This window comes from Eupeodes corollae, chromosome 2, assembly GCF_945859685.1.
Source record: "Eupeodes corollae chromosome 2, idEupCoro1.1, whole genome shotgun sequence".
Classification (NCBI taxonomy): Eukaryota; Metazoa; Arthropoda; class Insecta; order Diptera; family Syrphidae; genus Eupeodes; species Eupeodes corollae.
Window position 1 is genome coordinate 67,224,618 of NC_079148.1, and position 22,845 is coordinate 67,247,462.

The 22,845-nt window shown below is 36.5% G+C and overlaps 1 protein-coding gene across 1 annotated transcript; it reads right to left on the bottom strand.

The window, feature by feature from the left end:
* Positions 1 to 10,763: 10,763 nt before the first annotated feature.
* On the bottom strand, positions 10,764 to 22,845 carry LOC129945975 (phosphatidylinositol-3-phosphatase SAC1-like). Its single transcript, XM_056055971.1, has 8 exons — positions 22,690 to 22,845; positions 22,505 to 22,596; positions 22,045 to 22,382; positions 21,875 to 21,983; positions 12,938 to 13,281; positions 12,485 to 12,874; positions 12,240 to 12,407; positions 10,764 to 12,173 (listed from the first exon to the last, which is right to left on the bottom strand). Exons 1-8 carry the CDS (start codon positions 22,722 to 22,724, stop codon positions 12,105 to 12,107), a joined length of 1,545 nt encoding a protein of 514 aa, XP_055911946.1. The 5' UTR covers positions 22,725 to 22,845; the 3' UTR covers positions 10,764 to 12,104.

Sequence of the window (22,845 nt, forward strand, 5' to 3'; positions counted from 1 at the left end):
AAAAGTGTCAGCATGACGTTTAAAATGACACTTGTCAGTTTGTTGAAGTGCGACGACTTCAGGCGGTGAATAGAAGAAAGAATTACAGCTGAAGGTTGAAATAACAAACCTATTATTACTTAACACTTTTCAAACCATGTGGGAGATTATATGAAAACTTGAAAATATAAAATTTTCGGAACAAGATTTTTTTCACCTAGAAAAAAGTAGCCACACATACTGCCGCTCATTTAAATAGGTTCACTGTTTAAGTACCTTACTTAAAGAATATCTGAATATTTATGGCCATGACATTTCTGTCTTGTGTGTGTATTGAAAAGCATTAATATTTTCTTTTAAATCTTACCGTTTTTCTGACTGACCAGCTTAACTTCTGTGTGACTGTGTTTCTCCTGATTTTAGTAAAGGTTTTGATAAATTAAGTCTTTGTTTCGTGGATTTCTTCATATCCTAAATTGTGGTAAATTCTGGTGTGCTACAGGGTAGACATCTTGGTCCTATATCATTTGTGTTATATATCAATATTCAATATTTAATTTAACTTACATAAGGTGGAGCTACAGTCCTGTTTGAACTAGGACTTTTTTTGCCGCCTCTGCCTCAATACTCATAAAAGCCCCATTGACATCACGCTAAGTTCTTCCGATTATGTCAATGTCATCAGCATATGCAAGTAATTGGACAGACTTTTGAAAGATAGTGTCTCTAGTGTTGACGTGTGAGCTCTGCACTATTTTTTCATGCACGATGTGAAAAAAAATCACATGACAGCGCATCACCTTGTCTAGAACCTTTTTTGACATCGAAAGTTAAGTTGTTTCCAACCTTTATGGAGGAGCATGGTCATCCTACACAAACAGACGAGTTTGGCAGGGATGCCAAAACTACACATGGCTCTATTCAGCTCGTCCCTGTAGATGCTGTCATATGCGGCCTTGAAATCGATGAAAAGATGTTGGGTCGATTTGTTGTTCTTGGGTTTTTTCCAGGATCTGCCGTAATGTGAATATTTGATGGACTGTGGACTTTCCTGGTCTAGGACTGTATTGTAATAGCTTTATATTTACTAAACATAACATAATGTACATACATACACATGTATTCTTTACTCTTTAGTATATTAATATTGAATAAAGTTAGTTGAATCCTAGCATTGAAACGAGATAGTCGCTTTTAATTGATTATAATACATGGTGGCAGCGGTAACGCGAAAAAATTAAATTAAAGCAGTTTGTATTTTTTTTTCGATTGAAATCAAATTAGAACTTTAAAATGCCGGAGGAGACGAAAACGCCGCAAATGTGCCTATATTTAACACTGCAGTGAATGTAAGCAGTTTCACAGTGCAAGCACCTGACCAGTTCACTTTCAACCCAGAAGATTGGCCAAAGTCGAAGCGACGTTTTGAGCGATTTCGAACCGCATCGGGCTTATTGAATAAACCAAGCAATGACCAGGTAAACACGCTGGTATACCTAATGGGTCCCCAAGGAGACGACGTCTTCCTTTCCCTAAGCCTGGAAGCTGAAAAGAGGGAAGTCTACGGAGACGTAATGGATGCCTTCGAGAATCATTTTATTAGAAAGCGAAACGTCATCTACGAACGCGCGAAATTCAACTCAAGAAATCAGATGGAAGGTGAGAAAATCGAAGATTTCATAACGAACCTTTATACATTATCTGCTTATTGTGAGTATAGTTCCCTTCGCGATAGTCTTGTTGTTGGTGTTCGTGACAAACGATTATCAGAAAAATTACAGTTGGAATCGCACCTCACCCTTGTAGACCTGTGTCAATCGTGATTGATTCGGTCTTTATGACCCGTTCATCAAAAAGATTGAGTGATTGCAATCGTAGTAAACCAAATCAATCGTTCTCAATGTCAATCGTTTCATTGTGCTGTCTTTCGTTTAAAGCTAGCCATACACGATGAACATGTTCGGCGAACATGTTCGTTTGCGTTAGCCCACACACGACAAACACAACGACGAACATTCATTTCGGGTCTTCGGGACGATTGTTCAAGAGAGAAGGATGTCTAAAAGAGAAGCGCAAGTAGTTGCCCTTATGGCAATTTATTTATGTGAAAAAAATAAAAACAAAACAAAAAACAATAAAAGGTTGTGGATGAAAGACTGGCTTCAAAAACGTTATATTCGTTCTCATGTTAATTTATTGAGAGAACTGGAGGTAACATCACACGAAGATTTAAAAATTTTTTTGAGAATGGAAGCCAAAACGTATAGAGAGCTTCTTTACAAAGTTACACCTTTAATAATTAAAAAAGATACTGTTATGAGAGATGCCATAACGCCTGATGAAAGGTTATCTTCAACTTTGCGATTCCTCGCCACTGGACAAAGCTGCGAAGATCTCAAATTTCTAACAAATATTTCCGCACAATGCCTGGGAAAAATAATAATTGAAACAGTTGCCATCTTCCGCGATGTTCACTCGACAACATTCATATGAGAAATGAGAATTTGTTCGCGAACATCGCCATATACGACGAACATGACAGCTAACGAAAATTTTCGCCAACAGCGAGCGGTTCGCATACAAGCCCATACACGAGAAAACAAACAGCGAACACGAGCAGGTTCGCCGAACATGTTCATCGTGTATGGCTAGCTTAAAGGAAAAGAAATATGTTTCGTTCATCCAACTTATTCTCATTCAAATGAAATGATATAAAATGGGAATTAAACATAGCTTTGAAACAATCAATCAATTATTTCAATACTAATCGTTTTAAAGACCGAAACTGAATGAAAATGAAGTACCTTAACCTTACCCACTCTATTGCAAAAAGTTCCATATGGTTTCACTCGCTTATTTCCCATTCAAAACCAAAATGAAACAGAAACCTAAGGGGCCAGTTATAGCTATCAGTAAAATGCATCAGTAAAATTTGAAACAGGAGGAATTTGAAATGTTTTACTGATGAGCGATCATAGCAATCAGTAAATTTACGTCATTAAATTAAATGTCACTCTGAAGTTTCTATTTGAAGAGTTCGTTTTGTTATTCATTTGTTTGTTATCGTTTGTGCTTCTGTGAAATTAAGTTGATCTTATCATGGGTCGTGCAAAAAATAAACAAAATTTATTGATTGCAACAAAATTTATTGATTGTCTACAATTTTTTTGCTGTTGCTTTCATCAGTAAAATTTTTAATGATGTGATCGGAACAGCAAAAAATTGAAACACGAACAATAAAACGAAATGGAATTTCTTTTGACTTTTGGCAGTCAGCTGTTCAGAAAAATGAAATTTCATCATTAAAAAAATTAAAATGGATTTATAAATTAAATAAAACTTTAAATGCATTGTTTCTTTTTGAAAAAAATACTTCAATATAGGATTCATCTTATTGCATCAATCTTTTGTTAGAAATAAATCTATAACACGCTCAAAAACTAAAAACAAAAATTTTACTGATGGATTTTACTGATAGCTATAACCGGCCCCTAAATGATTGAAAAAGTGAACGATTAGAATAGAATGAAATTTGCCCATTTTATTCGCATCCAAATGAAACAGATACCAAAACGATTGCAAAAATGAACGATTGGAAAGAACGAATCATTAAACTGAACGACATATGAACGATTGAATCTTTTAAAATGAACGATTGACACACCTCTACACCCTTGAACAAGCAATACGTATTGTTAGGCAAAGCGATGCTGTACATAGGCAACAACAAGAACTTTTCTCAAATACAACAACCACAAGCAATAGCAGCATACATAGCGTCCACACAAATAACAAGACCAAAGCAGAATCGAAACATACCAGCAACAGTAAAAATCAAACACCAACACTTATTCTTATCAAAGTAAACGAAATTTCAAACAAAATAAAACATGCACAAGTTGTGGTGGTAACAGCAGACATAACCGATCACAATGCCCGCATACGGCAAACAATGTTCATCATGTAAAAAGTGGAATCACTTTGCAAGAGTGTGTAAGGCAAATAAAAGTCCCGTAAATGCAGTAAATACTTTTTTAGGAAACTTCTCAGAAAATAAATCATCTGAAAAGCAGTGGCATGTAAATGTGTATATTAATAAAATACCAGTAAAATTTTTAGTTCACACCGGAGCACCAGTTACGATCATCCCATCTTCTCTTTTTAATTTAAAGTTAAAAATGATGAAGATAGGTCAAGCAGATCGTGTCCTTACTGGTCCTACAGGAAATTTACTTAAAATTTCGGGAAAATTTGATTGTGAATTAGAGCACAACAGTATGCACATTGCAACAAGTATATGTATATGTTGTAAACCATGTGCAAACATTGTGTTGGCGGCAGAGAACTTCGGTAGAGTTTACTTGTAACTCGGTCGGAAAAGGATTTCGCTATCTCTGGCGATTGTAGCCGTTCGACGTTGTACCTACTCCCAGCACCTCCCTGTTTTGCCTTGAGTCTGGAAATCCGAAGTGCTACCTTGGCTACAACGAGGTAGTACTCCGAGTCTATGTTAAGTAGTATTCACATGAGCGCGACCAACGAACGACGAATGAATTACAAAATGTGAGTTTATATACGTTTGAAGACATATTTCCACACAAATTCTTAACAAAACGATAGCAATATAGTTTCCATTTGATTTATGATACTTACTTTTACTTTTCATTATAATATATTAATAAATTTAAAGAAAACAAATTTATTCGTCGCGAAAAAAAATTATAGTTGATACGAACTGTTAAACTTTATTCGCGTTCCACATTATCCACACTCGCAACGAATAAAATAATCGCGCGTACTTAACCTAAAAAATCATTCTTGTTTTGGTTTCAGTGGTGAATGATGTTCGGCTGTGGCTTCATTAGCGACGAATTAAAAACTCTCATGTGAAAGAAACGTCAAAATCGACGAATATTCGTTCATTCGTTGGTCGTTGGTCGTGCTCATGTGAAAAGTACTTTAGTTCCTCGAAAAGTTCGTACATCCATGATGCTGGAAGGTGTCTGGCGTCAATCGCAATATGGTCAATCTGGTAGATTGATCTGGAGAAGTCAAAGCTCCTTTGTGGATGTTGAGGTGTGAAAATCTCGTACTGGCTACCATGACATTGTGCCTCGCATTAAAATCTATGAGCCTGAATCCGTTGTCGGAAGTGTTGTCGTGCAGGCTGTTCTTCCCGATTATTCCACCAAAGATGTCTTCCATTCCTAGCTTGGCGTTAAAATGGCAAGGACTATTTTAATATAGAAGCTAGGACACTGCTCATGTTTTGTCTAGGAGCTTGAAGAACATATCTTTGGTGTTGTCGTCTTTCTCTTCTGTGGGGGAGTGCGTGCATATCAGGATAATGTTGCCGAATTTAGCCTTGATGCGTATGGTCATTAGGCGCTCATTGATGCACCTATATCTCAAGACTTCTTGCCTAAGTCTGGCTCCAATGACGAAGCCGCATCCAAATAAGCGCTGTTGGTTTTCGTGGTAGCAGTCACCATAGTAAATATCGCAGTATTTCATCCTCTTTTTGCCCGGCCCATCCCATCGTATTTCTTGGATGGCGGTGATGTCTGCTTTATAGTAGTCTAGGGCCTCCGCTAATTCTTCGGCCGTGGTCTGTTAAGGCACCTAACATTCACGTGTATATCCGAAGTTCGTTGTCCTTAATTCGTTTGCGTTGGTTGTCAACAGAAAATCCGTCCGTATCCGAGGCTTATTGATGCTTCGCAAATATGAGGCTTTTACGTGGCCAGGAAGTTACCCCGACGCGGACGGCACAACCCCCAACCTAGAGGGCTAGATCCTTAGTATAACTCCAAGGAATTGGAGCCGGATAAACCGCTCCTTACAGGCCTGGGCTCCGAATAAGTCGTAGAAGCCCTATAAGGTGTTCACTAAGTAGTTCAACCTTACTGGAACTGTAGACGCCACCGTTGATTCCATCTCGGGAATTCCTCCGCTGCCGTCTGGATAAGGAGAGGTGCCTTAGTGGAAACACCTCCCCCCCCTCTCTCGCTTGCTGCCCACAACAACTTTCCACTGGGGTTAGAAACCAATCTCACGTTGAGGTACTAGGCAGCCGAAGTTCACCACAGGGAGGTGAGAGTAGGAGTTGATAGACAGAGGCGGGTTTTGAGAAAAACCTGTGGACGCTTGAATGCACATGACTACCATTTGAACATTTAATTTAACAAGTTCTGAAAAAATCGAAGCGTCTTGTTCATGCAGATAACGTGAAAATATTTCGAAGAATTGAGTCGGTAGTTGACTTTGATGTTTTACAATATGATCTACAAATGTTTTTGAAGTGGTGAAAAACTAATCGTTTACTTTTAAATTTTAAAACATTGTGTTTACACGCAAGAAAAATTTTCTTGTCTGTACGACAGAGCAATGAGCCAAATGGACTTTAGCCGATCGAAAATCGACCAACTGAAATGGCTCGAGTTGGCTTTGTCAATGCAGTTGACTTTTCCAGCAAGTCAAAAATTAATGAGTCCAGGAATCAAATAAGCCAAGTAGTTTTGACTGTTTACTTATACAATAATTTAAGGAAACAAGTCCTTAATGTCTCTTTCCCTCTTTTTAATTTTTCTGGCTCAACTGGTTACCAACTTTTATAATTAAAAAAGCTGATATTATACTTGGTATTATACAAAGATTTGCTCGCGAATTTCGTGAAACAAATAGGGTACTTTAAATACTATATAAGTCATTTGTAAGATCAATTGTGGTATACGTTTGTATCGGGATGTGTGGGCTGTGGGTCCAAAGAGTACTATAAGGTTCATATAAAGGGAATAGCGTGTGAGCAGAGAAGATTTATTAGATTTTGTTTGACGTTATCTTCCACGGTCGGATAGAATTATATTATCACCTTACCAATTTAGCTTTATTTCACATTGTTAAAGTAAATATAATAAGATCAACATTTGGAAATTGACTTTATTACACTTTGCAAAAATGAATTAAGGCAAATTCTCGATATTTGGCCTTATTTCGCTTGGCAACATTAAAATTAATTTTATTTATAAAGACTAATGATCTCATGAACATACAATTTAAGTCTATTGAAAGGTGTTCTAATAGCGCTTTGAACTCAAACTAAATGCAGATGTCGCTTCAGTCGTTAGCTCCGTAACAGTTTAGGTACTATAGATTTTATAAACAAAGAATTTGGAGATTTTAAAAAGGTTTTAATTATTAACGAATTCATTCATTTTTCAATCTTACCATGTATATCAATACGATTTAACCGACAAATATAGTACCGTAATTATCTCCTACCTCCCAGGAAATTCATACAAACGGTCAACGTAAAATTATAACTCTGTAGTCAAGTCTCATCTCGTTGTTTGCATACATACATTATATTTTAGGGCTAGTTTTGTAATTGTCATCCTATAAATTTTGTGAATTTTCAATTGATTTGTTTTAATAAAAGGATGTTCCCAATGCTTATTTTCCTAACACTCGCACTGTGTGCGTAAGGGCCTTTATAACCCTTTGAGTGCTTACAATCAATACTCTCTTCAAAACATTCAAATATTAAAAATGCTCGACAAGGTTTTCTTACTAGCGGTTAAATTTCACTTCTCCTATGGGTTTTGATGGCTTTAATTCACATTCGCCTTCAAAACTACTGTATCATGTCAGGTTTTTGAGATATAACTTTTTGAAATTCTAAAAAAATACGCATGTACATCTAAATTTATGAAATAGCTTTTTTCAATAAAATGGTTTTTCAAATCTATAATCTCTAAGACGGGTTTCAGCAGAAAAAGGCGAAACGGTAAGTTTTGTTCTTGTAATGAATCTTGTGACTAAACAATTCTATTATATGAAATTATAAAAATAATGTTGAATTCATTGGATTTAGCATTTTTATGGGGGTATATTTAAAAAAAACTGATGTGATAGACAAATTTAAAGTCGGGGTTCGTATTTAGGACATCTTAAAACCTTAATATACTCAATATTACTGAAAACTTTTTGACATTAGACCCTTTTTAGATGAAGCATTGAATAAGAGTGAGAAAAAATGAGAAGACGCCAAAACGATTTACCTCAAAGCACTTTATACCATAGAGAAATATATTTAGATATATTTCTCTAAGCTCTATACGAAGGTATAAGAGCCCGCGATTTGTTACTAATTTGAATGGGGCTTTGCGGTGTATATTTTCTGTAGGCTATAAATGTTTATAAACTAACGGCATTTACCAGAATATCTAGGTACAAAATAAATTTAAAAAAATAGTCAGTCAGAAAGCTCTCCCTCTTCCCCCTCTGATCTTTAAGGTATGCATTTGCTTAGCCTTAAGTGTAGATACAATCAAGCAACCATGCCCTTTACCAAGGATATTAATTACTTACTTATTTACTTACTAACATTCGTCTCCAGCCAGCTCGGTCCCTATCTAGCTGTCTCCAGTTTCGCACGCCAAGTTTGTTGAGTTCTTCACCCACCTGCGTGTGCCACCTGAGTCGCGGTCTTCTTCGACTGCGCCGTCCCTCGGGATTGGATTTGAAGACCTTCTGGGCTGGAGCGTTGATGTCCATTCGCTCTACATGACCTAGCCATCTAAGCCGTTGGAGTTTAATTCTGCTAACTAGGTCAGTGTCGCCGTACAGTTCGTCGTTATATCTTCTCCTCCATTCTCAGCACTAGTGTCGTTGTCCGTGTTAATAGCGGTGCCTAGGTCGATCCTTAGATAACTCAAAGTTATAGCTGTCCATGGTGACGTTTTGTCCAAGACGTCGTTGTTCATTGTCCTTGTTTGATGACAGCACACTTGGTCTTGCCCTCATTGACCACTCAAAAACGCTCCATTGAAATCACGATTTAATCTTCCAATCAATTTTGCACAATTCCTTAGAGAACGATATTGAAGAAGTCGCATGACAGTGCACAGCCTTGTCTAAAAACTTTTTTGACATCAAAGGCATCGGTGAGATCTTTTCCGACCTTGATAGAGCAGCGTGCATTCTCTATCGTCATTCTGCACAAATGGATAAGTATGACAGGGATGCCAAAAGTAGACATTGCTCTGTAGAGCTCTTCCCTCTAGATGTTGTCATACGCGGCTTTAAAATCGATAAAGAGATAATAGGTATTGATTTAAAGTTCCTGCGTTTTTTCCAAGATCTTCCGTAGTGTGAATATTTGGTAGATAGTGGACTTTCCTGGTCTGAAGTCATACTGATAAAGACCTATCAGAACGGCTTCAGACGTCCAAATAATAGGGCAGAGAGGATCTTATATGCACTGCTATATATTAATTAATTACCATAAATATTCTCAAGTCAATATCTTAATAAAACTAAATATGTACGGTTGTGTTCATAAAATAGCAGTGCTCTCCAATTAAAACCAAAAGACCTTCAATATCAATTAATAAAATAAATAAAACCTGACAACTCTCGATTGGTATTGCGTTCCACGAATCAACACTGCTTCCCACAATTCTTTCGAATTCTTGGGTTTTGCTTTTTAACATCCCCCCACAAATGTTCGATGGGGTTAAGGTCGGGGATTGAGTGGGCCACTTCATAACGGATAACTCCTTCTGCGCAAACCATGATTTTGCATTTTTTGACGTATGCTTGTTGGTATATCGAAACCAACGGTATTTCCTCTTCAGCATAGGGTAACATAACCTCCTCGAGAATTTTCACTTACTCGGTTGCATTCCTTAGACCCCCCATGGGATATATAGGCCCAACCCATATCATAATTTTTCCTCCACCATGCTTCACTGTTTTTATAGTGTACCGTGGATAGTATGCTGCATTTTAGGGTCTTCTCACATATTCTCGACGACCCTTGGACCCAAAAAGGATGACTTCGCTTCACAGAACATTCCTCCATTTCTCTTTTGCCCAATCCCTATGCGCTTTAACGAACTCCATTCTCTTTGCAATATGCCTTTTCGTCAAGAATGGTACCTTGCGTGGACTTCGGGCCGGTAGACTCGCTCTTAAATGAAGTCTTCGTATTGTGACAGCGCTAACAGACAGTTGAAGTCCATTTCTTATTTTCCTAGAGCCTTTGAAAGGGTTCTGTTTTGCTAACTGAACAAGACAGCCTAGGATGTCTCAAATATTTTGGTAGGTTTTTTCTCGCCAAACGCAGTTTTCGAATTTCTTCGGTGCAGTGTTTAGCACTTTTTAATTATAAAATCAAAAGCACTGCTATTTTTATGAACGCTCTATATCCAGAGAGTCTAAAATAATGGGTGTTCACCGGAAAAAGTACAGTATAACTTCAAGCTAAATGTCTCTAATATGAAACGAAAGACCGTTAGATGCAAGTAATATATTTAAATAATTGACAATCAAATAAAATGTGACCAGCAGTGCCATTTTTATGAACACAACTGTATGTTGGTATTTGAATCTTTAAGAAATTTAACTATTCAATGTCTTTAATAGACTCACTTAGCAGACCTAATGTTTATCTAATTACTAATTTGTATTCATGTTAAGGTCAAGTTCGGTCTAATAACATTTAATTACAATCAAGAAAATATAAAATAATAACTATTTTGTGAAGCTGTCGTTAAATTGTCCATTTGCAACCATTGCCACATTTCTTGTTTTCCAACTCCGAGGTTTGTGGGAAATCAAGTCTCAAAAATAACAACTAAACATTTACCTACATTAGACCATTATGGTGTCACAAAAATATAATGACCATCCCATTTTTCCATCATAGGTATCTAAACATACCTATTTCGCCAAAAATAGCTACAGAGGGGTCAAGATTATACCAACAAAAAATAAAGCTCTTTATTCAAGTTTTGTTACTTATCGTTTATTTTTACAACTATGTACATACATATATGATACCTTCATGATGACAGCAAGTGTTTTATTTAGTCTTCAGGAGACAGTGAGTCTTATTTGTTTCACACCAAACCAAACATTTTACATAATGGATTCACATTTTTATGTATTCAAAGCACAAAGTGTTGCTATTTGATGGTTCTGGTTCTTACAGCTCCATTAAATTTTACCATCGCTGTCAAATACAGATCGAAGAGACTATTCTTAAGACAGCCTTTCAAAGTCAGGAAGGCATTCTAATGTGATCAATTTAAAGCCAATTAAGTTTTACACATAACTCCTATTTTACTATGGAAATGCATATTTTATGGTAAGGCGCACATATTGTACACCTTAAGGTGCAAATAATTAACAGTACTCGTATTCAAAACTAATTGGAAGTGTCTTATGTTGTTGAGTGAAAAAGTTTCAATGACCATGTCACTTGCATGAATTAATAGGAAAAAATAGCAGAGAAAGAGATGAAAGTTAACTAAAATGGTTTTAAAAATTATATCAGGATCTTCAGTGCTTTTATAATCACAAGGTCTATTATTTGAGGAATGGGAACTTTACCCCGAAATAGGGCTAAACAAATCAGATCCAAAGGATACTCATGGATTGATTTAAACAAACCAGGAAGACCTTAAACTTATTATGAGTGAACAAAATATAAGGAATTCTTCCCTGGTTCCTATGCTCTTTGTCATTGAAGCCCCTCCATTTGATTATTCTCTAAAGAAAACTAATCATTTAACAGCTCGAAGCCAACTCTTCGACGCAGGAGAATATTATGACTTGGCCCTTACATGGCACAAATCTACTTTCGAACTCGTACTGTAGCCAGATTCCTAAGAGATCCAGGCATTCACAAATTTACTAGGCCATATGGTATCCCAACTCGGTTTGAGTAGGTGCTCTTCAACGCTGGTAAGCCCACTAAACATATAATTAATAAATTAGCTGGCGCAATAGCTCTTAGCGAACCAGGGCCTAGTAACTTACAACTCTCACCCATTCCTGTGTGAAAGTAATTTCAGGAATGGAGGGAACTTACAGTTTTTTTTATATGCCGATTCCGAACCGGCTAATTTGAGAAAGCACTTTTCATGACTAGAATGATTCTTCCTCGCAAGAGGCAGTATACGTGAAAAAAAACTTTAGGTCACACAGGCAGATATTAAACCCAAAACCTTCGACATGACTGTACTACGCACTAACCACACGTCCAAGGTCATTGAATAGCTGATCATTTATCAGCTCAAGAAATATCTCGGGGACCGAAAGTTTCTTAATGACCGATATTACGTCTCTAGAAACAAGAAATCCACTGGAGATCTCATATAGTTACCCAAAAAGAGATCTATAGCATCCTAAAAATAAACAATATACAAATTGGTTAAGATGTCAGGCCATACGATAGTTATGATAGTTTGTACCTGTCTGAAACCATCACAAAAGTTATTCAAATAATATCTTGTTAAAGAATTGATTCCATCTTGGAGAAGGCCTGTTTTGGTTCGTTTGCCTGTGCGTGTAAAATCGGTTTTCAAGGCACCAGTACCTGAGTATTGAAGGGAAATCATATCTGCATGATCTGCCCACACCTTCAACAAAGAAAAAGGAAGACATTTTATTTAAACACATTTCATGGAAGGAATAACAATTCGTTGACACCACTTACCCCTTTGAATGTAGCTTCAAAATCCGGAGAAATTGTTTCGATCTTTTGTCCAGTTTTTAGAATTCCCAGCTTTACCAGCACTTGATTTAGAGATCGCCGCGCCAGCATACTCTGAACGACATTCGTTCGATCCAAACAATCGATGCAATTCGTACGGAATAATCCATCTTGGGAAGATACGATTTCACCATCTTCACTTAGATGAAATACTGAGAACTCATCCTGGTCGTAGGCCAAACGATCAATCAGAATATTCAACCGATCGTAACGCATATTTTTACACTCAAGATGAAAATCAAAAGACTCATATCGTACAAGTGGATTATTCATTTGATTGACAAACTTCTCAAAAGCCTTTTTCAGGGTTCCTTCAGCTCCTTTGTCATCAACCTAAAACAGACAAAAATCATCATATAATGAAATGAAAAAGTTCCAGAATTAGACGTTACTTACCAAATTAACTAAAACTTGTTTTCCATATAATTGTAACTGTGCATCGAAGTGCTTCATGCAGGCAAGCAGATGATCTTTGCCTTGGACCAATTCTGGAGGTGGTTTGTAGCGTAGATTTGGTGTTTGACGCCAAAAGAATGGCATACTGCCACGTGTTTGGACAAATGATATTCGTTGTCCGTTGTATTCGATTAGTTGTTCGGTTTCGACGAAATTCGAAACATTTCCATGTTCGTCTATGCCCCGACTGAAATGACGTGTTCCAGCCCTTTGAATTGATCGACGTGAAATCAATGACCAATGAAAAGTCTGACCGTTGATGGTTACTTGGTTAACAGATACAACTAGAAGGAAACAAAGTTTTTAGTTAAGAGTTCTTGTGGTAAAAGTATATTATTGCTGAGAGTATCAAATAAAAAGTACTGTTATTCTGACGTTCTTAGTTTTAAAGCTGCATCTTAAAACTACACATCACAGAGTTTAAGCTTAATCCTCTGGCAAACTACTAGAATTTGAATATTTGGATCCAAATATTTCATGATGAATAAATTGATATAAAGTATACTACTACCTAAACGTTTACTCGACTTGATGCATGACACTGTAACGGATATTGTCCGCAAACCGAAAAAGTTGGATGTTCATGTTGAAGTTAGTTCCTTTCGTTCGCAATCTCAAACGTACATGCTATTTGATGCAGAAATCACGTGACGGAGAGTCAATGAGAAGTTTTATGTCTAGGACCAATTTAAAGTTCTTATAACTTGTTAAGCTACATACTAAGTCGATGACATAATTCTCTCATTAATAAAGTTCTTTGCCGATAAATAAGGCATCGGGACCAAATTATTGAGGTCTCTTGAAATTTTTTTTTTGTTTTGACTTTGTTCTCTTAAGCTATATAACGAAGATAGGAGTAATATGCTTTTTCAGCCATAGAGCCTAACTTAACCAATGGGCTATATTTTTTTAAAAATAAGCACACACTCAAGGGGATATTACTACCCTTATTATGCAGAGGCACAGTGCGAGCACTATGAAGAGGAGAGAGGCTTTAAAAGGAGATGTCGGTGCACATTATTGGTTTTGAATTCCTGAATATTGCAGTTACTAGGAAAGACAGAGTGTGGTAAGGCATTCCACATTCGCGTAGTACGGCTAAAGAACAAATCTCTGTATTTGACAGTACGGCCGAAGTTGGGCTCGATTTAGCTCACTTATGTATTTCAGTTCACTACGTTTAACCATAACCTTTTCGGAAATTTCAGCGGTGGACAATTAGCCTAATGTCCCATTTTAAAAATAATGTCACGGATGAGAGGACCAATTGTTTTTATACATAGTCTGAAAGTCCTATTTAAGAAGCATTATTCCAGGACAAGAGTAACTCTTCCTGAATTAGATCATTGTCTTGTTCAAAGGCAAATTAATATCTTAAACCAATCTTTTCAACACTGTAATTTAAATGTCTACGCAAAATATCAATATACATGTTGGCCTTACTATGATCTTCAATGAAAGTTAAATTGCCAAAACGCTTCCCCCATCGTGTTTGACAGTAATCAAAACATTTTCTTCGAACCATGAATAAACTTATTTTGAGCTCTTTACCAGTTTAATTATGCGTGAGGTCATTTTGGTTCATAATGACAGCTTTATTTTAACCGAATTCACTTAACTCTTTGCATTTTGGAAACATTTCTATTTAGTTTTTATTTTTATAAGGCTTGAACCGTTGATTAAAAGTCAATATTTTTTTGATCCACTTTATGTCAAAATGTCAACTGATCATTATTTTTGTCATTTGACTGAAAGCTAAACGTTATTGCTCTGTAATTTATGTAAATATTTTCTGCACAATTCCATATTATGTTTTGTGTGAATGGTTGTTTGTCAAATTTAAAAAGGAATAAGTAACATTTCTTTAAAATACAAGTCGTGATGGACTTGTAACTTGCTTAAGGAGTGTATTGTAAACAATAATATTCTTACCTAATGCTATTGGGCAGGTTCAGACGACATAAGGGACTTGAAAGGCAAGTTTCTAGCATCTGATTGGTCAGCTACCAAAAAATTGCCTTCCAATTAAGGCAACTTTTTCGGAGAGTTGACTGGAAAGTTAGTTAAGAAAAATCTCCCTAACTATCAAGTCAAATTAACTTATGTGAAACCCAAGTGGGTGAGGATTCCGATCCCACTGAATTCTTTATTCAAGGGTATAGATTGGTGCCTTTATTCTTTTTCCACCATGGTATCGCCATATACATTAGGAATGATGTTGCTTATCAGCTCTTACCACAATATGGCCTTTGCACCAATTCCTCTTTTAATTATATGTGGCTTAAACTCTCCGTAAATAAGCAAATCTTTCACTACTGCTTCCTTTATCGAAGCCACAATCTAGACAGAGTGTCAACTTCTCGTGAATTTGATGCTTTGTCTGATTCCATCCAAAGAATTGTTTCGCCCTATCTTCGCACTGAAATCGTTGTTACGGGAGATTTCAATGTACACAATTCATCATGGCCTCAACATTCGGGCCAGACAACACCAGAAGGAGTGTGTGCTGAGATCTTTGCTGAGTTAAACCACTTAACTCAGTTAGTCAACGAGCCTACTCGAAAATCGGACGTTGAAGGTCGAGCAGAAAACACTCTTGACTTGTTTCTTACCTCTGACCCTGATAAGTACTCTGTTAGTGTTCTATCTCCTCTAGGCACATTTGAACATTGTGTCATATTAGAAAATTCTCGTGTAAAAACTGTCCAGTTAAAGAAAGAGCTCCTAAGAGAACCGTTTGGCAATACGAGAAAGCCAACTGGGACGGTCTCAATAATTACTTCAAGATCTTTAACTGCGCACTATGCTTCCTCGATAGTGACGTTGACGCCAGCGCTGATATGATCACAAGTTTAATTCTCCTGGGAATGAGAACTTCTATAGCGAACAGGGTTAAAAGTATGCGAGCGGTAAAGATGTTATAAGGGCCAAAGATGTAAGTTTTCTTTTCTATAAAGCCAACCGTACTGAGGAAAGCCGGAAAAAGTTCAAACAAGCCAGGAAGGCCTGCAACGCCCATATTCGACGAACCAATTTTTTACATGACCAAAAGGAAGTACAAATTTTTGGTCATTTGTGAAAAAAATGAGGAATTCCTTCTGTTCTTCGGTTCCTACGCTCGTTATCAATGACACTCCTTTTGTTAGCTCTTAATAGAAAGCTAATCTCTTTGCTAGGCAGTTCGCCGCTAATTCTAAGCTGCCAGTGAGTGTCATAACTCCGCCTGTGCTTGAGCTAGTTAGTGATTCTATGGGACCAATCTTGTGGCAAGAGTCCTTAGAGATCTAAACACACATAAATCCGCTGGTCCTGATGGCATCCCCGCTATTGTTCTGAAGAGGTGTTCTTCAACGGTGGCAAAACTACTGCGTAAGCTTTTTCATCTGTCCTACTTCTCAGGTCTCGCTTCGAGCGGATGGAAAACGGTATTTTTCAAGCCTATTCCCAAAAAAGGCGAATCGTCCTCACCCTCTAACTACCGACCAATTGCACTTACGTCCCTTCTTTCCAAGGTCGAGGAAACGCTGATTAATTATCAGCTCAAGAAATATCTTGAAGATCGAAGCTTCTTAATGACCGGCAATACGGCTGTAGCAATAGGTCCACTGGTGATTTCATGGTTCATCTCACCGAACAAGGGAGCAAATCTTTACATCGTTTTGGAGAAAGTTCTTATCGAAAATGCGTTCTTTTGGTTTTCACGAATTCCTACTTCATTGGATTAGTAATTACCTTTCGAATCGTTCAATACAAGTGGTATTGGATGGATTCAATTCTGAAACCCACAAAATAAATAGTGGTGTGCCCCAGGGCTCTGCTCTATTTCCAACACTTTTTTTCATTCGTATTAACGATCTCCTATCTTCAACTTTTAATAAAAGACATTACGTTTCGCTGACGATAGTACTCTTAGCTTTTTATATTCGTTTTCAGCCTCACATTCCTCTTTTTCGGATGTAGAACTCCAACGACAAAATATGATAAGCTCATTAAATTCCGACCTTAACAGCATTGTTCAATGGGGAATAAGAAACCGCGTGGAATTTAATGCTTCGAAAACGCAATGCCGTCTTGTATCGTTGAAGCGAGATATACCCCCTTTGCCATTATCCATGGATGGCACTTGCATCAATGAGACTGAACATCTCGATATTCTCGGTATGTGTGTCACCAACCACCTCTTGAGGAATGATCACATACGCGATGTCGCCAAAAATGCCACAAGGCGTTTGGTTTTCCTTAGACAATGCAAGAAATATTTAAACCCTTCTGATCTGGCTGTTATCTACAAGACTTACATACATAAGTCCAAAGCTTGAGTATAACTCCCCTCTCTGGGCTAGTGCTTCTGCAACTTACTAAAGCCTCTTAGTTAGTATTGAAAGTAGAGCATTTAGGTCGATTTGTGATATTACCATCATAAGATCATTTACGTCACTTGAACATCGTCGAAATGTTTCTTGTCTCACTCTCCTTTACCGTTATTTTAATGGTTTATGCTCTAGAGAAGTAGTAAGTTGCATTCCTCCCCTTAAATAGTTCAACCGTAATACTCGGGCTTCTAGGAATGCTCATCAATATAAGTTTGAGCCCAACTTCGGACGTACTGTCAAGTACAGAGATTCGTTCTTTAGCCGTACTATGTGAATGTGAAATACCTTGCCACACTCTGTCTTTCCCAGCTATTGAAATATTCAGGAATTCAAAACCAATGTGCACCGACATCTCCTTTCAACCCCTCACTCCCTTTCCTAGTGTTCACACTTTGAGTGTGCGCTTACTATAAAAAAATGTCAAAATTGATCATGTTTTTTCATTCCACTGAAAGCTGAACTTTATTACTCTATGATTTATTTATATTCTGTACGATTCTATTTTTTGTTTTGGGTAAAAGGGTTCCTTGTCAATTTGAAAAGAAATAAGTAAAATTTCTTTACAATACAAAATGCAAATTGTGATGGACTTTTAGCTTGCCTAAGGAGTTTTTTGTAGGCAATACCTAGTAGAGAGAAATTAGCTGTACCCGTAATGGTATTGCGAAATTATGTAACGGTACAATAATTCGTGCCACACTTGTGACAGCGGGGTTCGAAAGGGTTAAAATGAAATTATTTCTCGAATCCTAATAATTCCAGCGGATTAAGCACTGAAATTTAAAAAACTTTAATTAATCATTTAAGTGAGTTTCGCTGTGACAATTAATAATGCGCAAGGACAAACATAAAAAGTAGCGCTAGTGAACCCGTGATTCATCACTTCAACATTAGACAGCATTAGTTAGATAGGTAAATAAATTTTATTTTCTTGAAAAAGTGGTTATAAAAACAAGATAATGTTCAAAATTAGTTAGCAAATTAACTTGTTAAAGTTATCTGTCAGGTTAAGGTTCTACTATTTATATTTTTGCTTAGCTTGAATTTACTTTAAATATTATATTCATTAACAATTAATTTGCGATAATTAAGAGCACATTTTAAGAATTTGTATAAATTTAAATAACATTTGCCGTTCAGTATTTGAAAAAAAAAAAATCGGTGCGATTTATTGTTTCAGCTCCTGGAACAAGTCTCCGATATGAATTGAAAATAGGAGAGATGCAGACGAAGTGGTAGGTGTTCTCAGCTGCATCAAGTTTACACATTGTGCATAAGCCAACAGTGTCATGCCCTAGCATTCAAGTTAAGTAATCCACACCTTGTTCTTAAGATCATACTTATCATTTCTCGAAAATTTGAGTCATTAAAATAGTTGGGTACCTCTGTGTATGATAAATTGCTATATTCGTTGTGAAATTGTGATTGTAAAGCACGTTCGGTAGAATCTTTCCACGATGCAAGACAGCATTGTTGTTCTTTCAGTTTAATCAAAGGGATGTTGTGGGCATGTTTTGAATCAAAATTAGTTGATTCATAGTTGACAACGATGCCAGTCGCGCGGAAAAGACCTGACCATTCCTGGGCCCAATAAATATTTTTGCGAAGTACTGTGGATGAAAGTATGCGTGGTAATCTAGAGCCGGGTTGACTGAAAACTTTTCGGAAATATTTCAAATGTATTTCAACGGTAGTAAGAAACGCTTTTGGAAGACCGGTTTGGATGTTTATAACGTAGTTTAGTGTATTATCTGGTAGGTTGAAACACCTTTTGACGAAAAACCTTTGAAGCTTTTTACATTGTATGTATCCCCATACTTGAGCACAGTAATACATAATTGATCTGGCGGCTGAGTTATGGAGGTTAAACTTTGTTGAATGTGGCACTAACTTATTTTTCAGGAACTTAGACCAGGTTGCGTTGATTGCATTTTTTGACGACGCCACGATATTTATACTAGTTTGTTATTTTTACTCCTTTGAAAATCCATTTTTCACTTAATGCTCTTCGGCCTTTATTCCTAAAAATAACAATTTCGGATTTCTCAAGATTAACTTCAAGGTTCCATTTATCGCAATAGCTGCTGAACTTGTTTATAATTGTTTGAAGTAAAGCTGGAATCTCAGCCAAAATTACAATATCATCAGCATACAAAAGAACATTTGTACCGATTCTTTCCACATGCATTCCGATGGGGAGTTCAGAATGTAGGTCACAAGATAAAAAGCAGAGCGCTCAGAACGCAACCTTGTTTAACGCCTTTGCTCGTTCTAAAGAAATTACAGGTACTGCTTCTATCCCATACCCATAATCATTTTCGTCGAGGTGCCTAATGTTATAAATATGTGAATAAGAGCTTCTCTGTTAATATTGTCGAACGCGACTTTTAAGTCTACGAACCAAGCATAAAGTTTCTTTTTCTGGCTTAGTTGCAGCTGAATAAGTTATGAAAGATTGAAAATCTGATCAATGGTAATCTTTTCGATATGCAGCCCGGAATTCATTCAGTACATTGTTGTTTTCGCTCCAAGTTTAGGAGAACTGAAATGAATGATTTGTAGAGGGTATCTAAAAATTAAAGCCGACGATAGTTGGATACAAGACTAAAGAAAGATAATTGGTTTTTTGAAGGATGTTGGTATTGTTTCTGTTTCGTAGATTCTTTTCAGCAAAGTATGAACCTCCCCAAAAAAAGAATTACAAGCATTTCTATACAACTCATATGGAATGCCGTCTATACCCGGAGCATTGTTTTCTTTTGAAGATTCAATCGCAATCTTACTTTATTCAAATCAATTGGGTGATAAAGTTCAGATATTCCTACTAGATTTTTTTCACAGGGATATTCTCCGCTGCTTAATCGATCTGAATTAAGGGAGTTTTCGAAATATGACATGAATTCAAAAGCTGTAATTTGGGTTCCAGTATTTGTAGGATTACTTCGTATCTCTTTATCCAGTTTCCACCAATCTTTTGCTGTGTTAATACTTGCAAGTTAATTGGAAATGCATAGGTAGTACGATCTTTGTTTTTCTTTAAATAGGGCTTTGTACTTCTTATTTGCTTCACAATAGTTTTTTCTGCTTGCATCGAGATTATATTTTCTGTAAATGTTAAGTAGCTTAAGTGAAGATTTTCGAGCTTTATGACAATCCATATCAAACCAGGGTTTCTTCCGCTCAAACTTGACATTGTTATTAATAGGGTTCCCGTATGCTCTATAGATACATTCTTTTAAGGAGTTGCATGTTGTTTCAACACTATCCAAGGCACAGCCACTTCATCACTCTTCATGTATTGAGTGCGTCTATTGGTAAACCATTTAAGTCTTGGAAGCAACAATGAACTGGGGGAACTTTGAGTATCTTAAAAAGCTTTAAGACCTAAAACTAGCGACATGAGGTCCGAAAAGGTTGTACTTTCAATTGAGAAACTTTTAATCATTTCCATTGCACTGTATGAATGGCAGCAGTAGCCGATAACTAATTGCCACAAAAGTAAACTCTCCAGTTTTATCGCCAAAGCCTCTTCCGCTGAGGATAAATGCACCTATGTATTCCAAGCGCTCACAAAACATATTACTGTTGCTGTCATTAACAGTATATTTTGAAATTCGCACTTCAGTGATAAGCAGTGATATCCGTGAATCGACTGTTCCTTTGATTCCTGTTCCGACGTTAAGAATGTTTTTAATTTTACGAAATCATGCATCCAATGATTGCAGTTTAAATAGCTTGGGACCAAATTTACAATAGATCCCGAAAAGTTGCATCGCAATTACACATCATCATGCACATTAAAGAATTTCAGATGGTATGTGGATTCAATAGATTTTCTAAATCCATATAAGCATCCTCCACTAGCTCTGCTTAAGTTAAAATTCTTTAAAATAAATTTCATAATGACGAATTACTTTTAGTTAATCTTTGTTTTTTTTTTTTCTTATTGGGGAAAGCTAACTATGTATGTTATATTTGAATTTTTTACCACGCGGGTAACAGCTAGTAAATAATAAAAATATTATGACTCATATGCACTTTATTTTACCACATCGTGTGATCGTCAATGTTTAGCGAGTCAACGCGGTGACTAAACGTCACATTAACTTACAAATACATCAACGCGTTGTGAAACAAAATTTAAAGGAGGGTGTCATCTTTTTTATATAAAACCTGCAGTACTATAATGTTGTGTTTTTATAGGGGCGGCACCTAATGGCTGCGGCGCCATTATCTATGCGTTTTTTTAATAACCTTTGTATACAAAACTGCTAAAGTAGAGGCTACGGCGAAGATAAAAACCAGCTCCGATACTAAAGATTTGATATAAAAAATGTGTCATTTCTGTACGGTTCATTGAAAGAGAAAATGTTAATGTTTTGTTGGCGTCAGAGAGTCAAAGCCTGGGACCATTTACTTTGCAGCTTTTTTCGAATTTAAAGAGTTTCAACGCAAATTGGAAAATATGTCAACAACAAATATTCTTTTTAAATAATAAACTTACATCCCATGATTAAAGGCAAAGCAAACTTTTTCATGTCAGGACAGTTGAAATTCCTCAGCAATGTGCCATTCCAAACGAATCGACTATCTGCCCGTTCCAAGAGTCCATTCTAGAAGAAAGAAACACAATTGAAATTTTTAACTGCATTTGATTATTCCGTTTTTATTTACGTTTAAAAACTCTGGAGGCATTGAATGCAATCGTTGTTGAGTGTGCGTCAAATCATACCAATACGAAAAGTAGAAATACTGTGTTTCCAGAGTTTTACGAATCATATTCAAATAGGTTTCGTTTTGTTCGCGTTGGGTTTGTGTTAAATGGTCCATTGATGGAATGTAAGGTATCACATCGAATCCAGCCAATCGGCAGATGACTGCATTACTGACAATACCCACAAAGAGTCGATGAGTGGCAACAATCAAATATTGTCCGCCAAGGAGTCGGATAGTTCCAAGAATTCCACATATCCGATGAATTGGTATTTGATCATCTAACTGATTCGATTTAACTAAATCAAAAATAAAAAATACATTAGAGATACCAGGATGAGGTTAATATTGTATTTTTGATAAACATCATGGTAACAGTGTCAATGGGTATGCGCATTGTTAATTGTATTCCTCTATTTACCTTGGACTTTGACATAATTTGAGACCCGATCGATGACAAGTAATTCATCTTTACCATTTGGTTCAACTATGAATTTGTCTGGAGTTATATATCTGCAAGGAATCAAAACAAAAGAATTCTCAATTTAAGTTCCATTGGAATATATTATGAAACGAGATTTAGTCGAAATAAAAAATATATATTACAAATTCATTTCGTCGTAAACATCGCAACAAGACATGATGAAGATTTATTAGTTTTTGATTCTCTGGAATTAGCCAATTTGGGAAGATTTGTGGTGTGCGTATTGTTTCACAGTTGATATCTTACACAACTTATAGATTCTTTATGGGGACTTTTAT

Coding starts and splice junctions, on each gene's coding strand:
- LOC129945975 (XM_056055971.1), bottom strand. CDS start 22,724: ATGTCTTGTTGCGATGTTTACGACGAAATGAATTT. Junction 13,282..21,874: donor TTTGCCTTTAATCATGGGAT/GTAAGTTTATTA, acceptor GTTTCCTTCTAG/TTGTATCTGTTAACCAAGTA. Junction 12,408..12,484: donor TTGAAGCTACATTCAAAGGG/GTAAGTGGTGTC, acceptor TCTTTGTTGAAG/GTGTGGGCAGATCATGCAGA.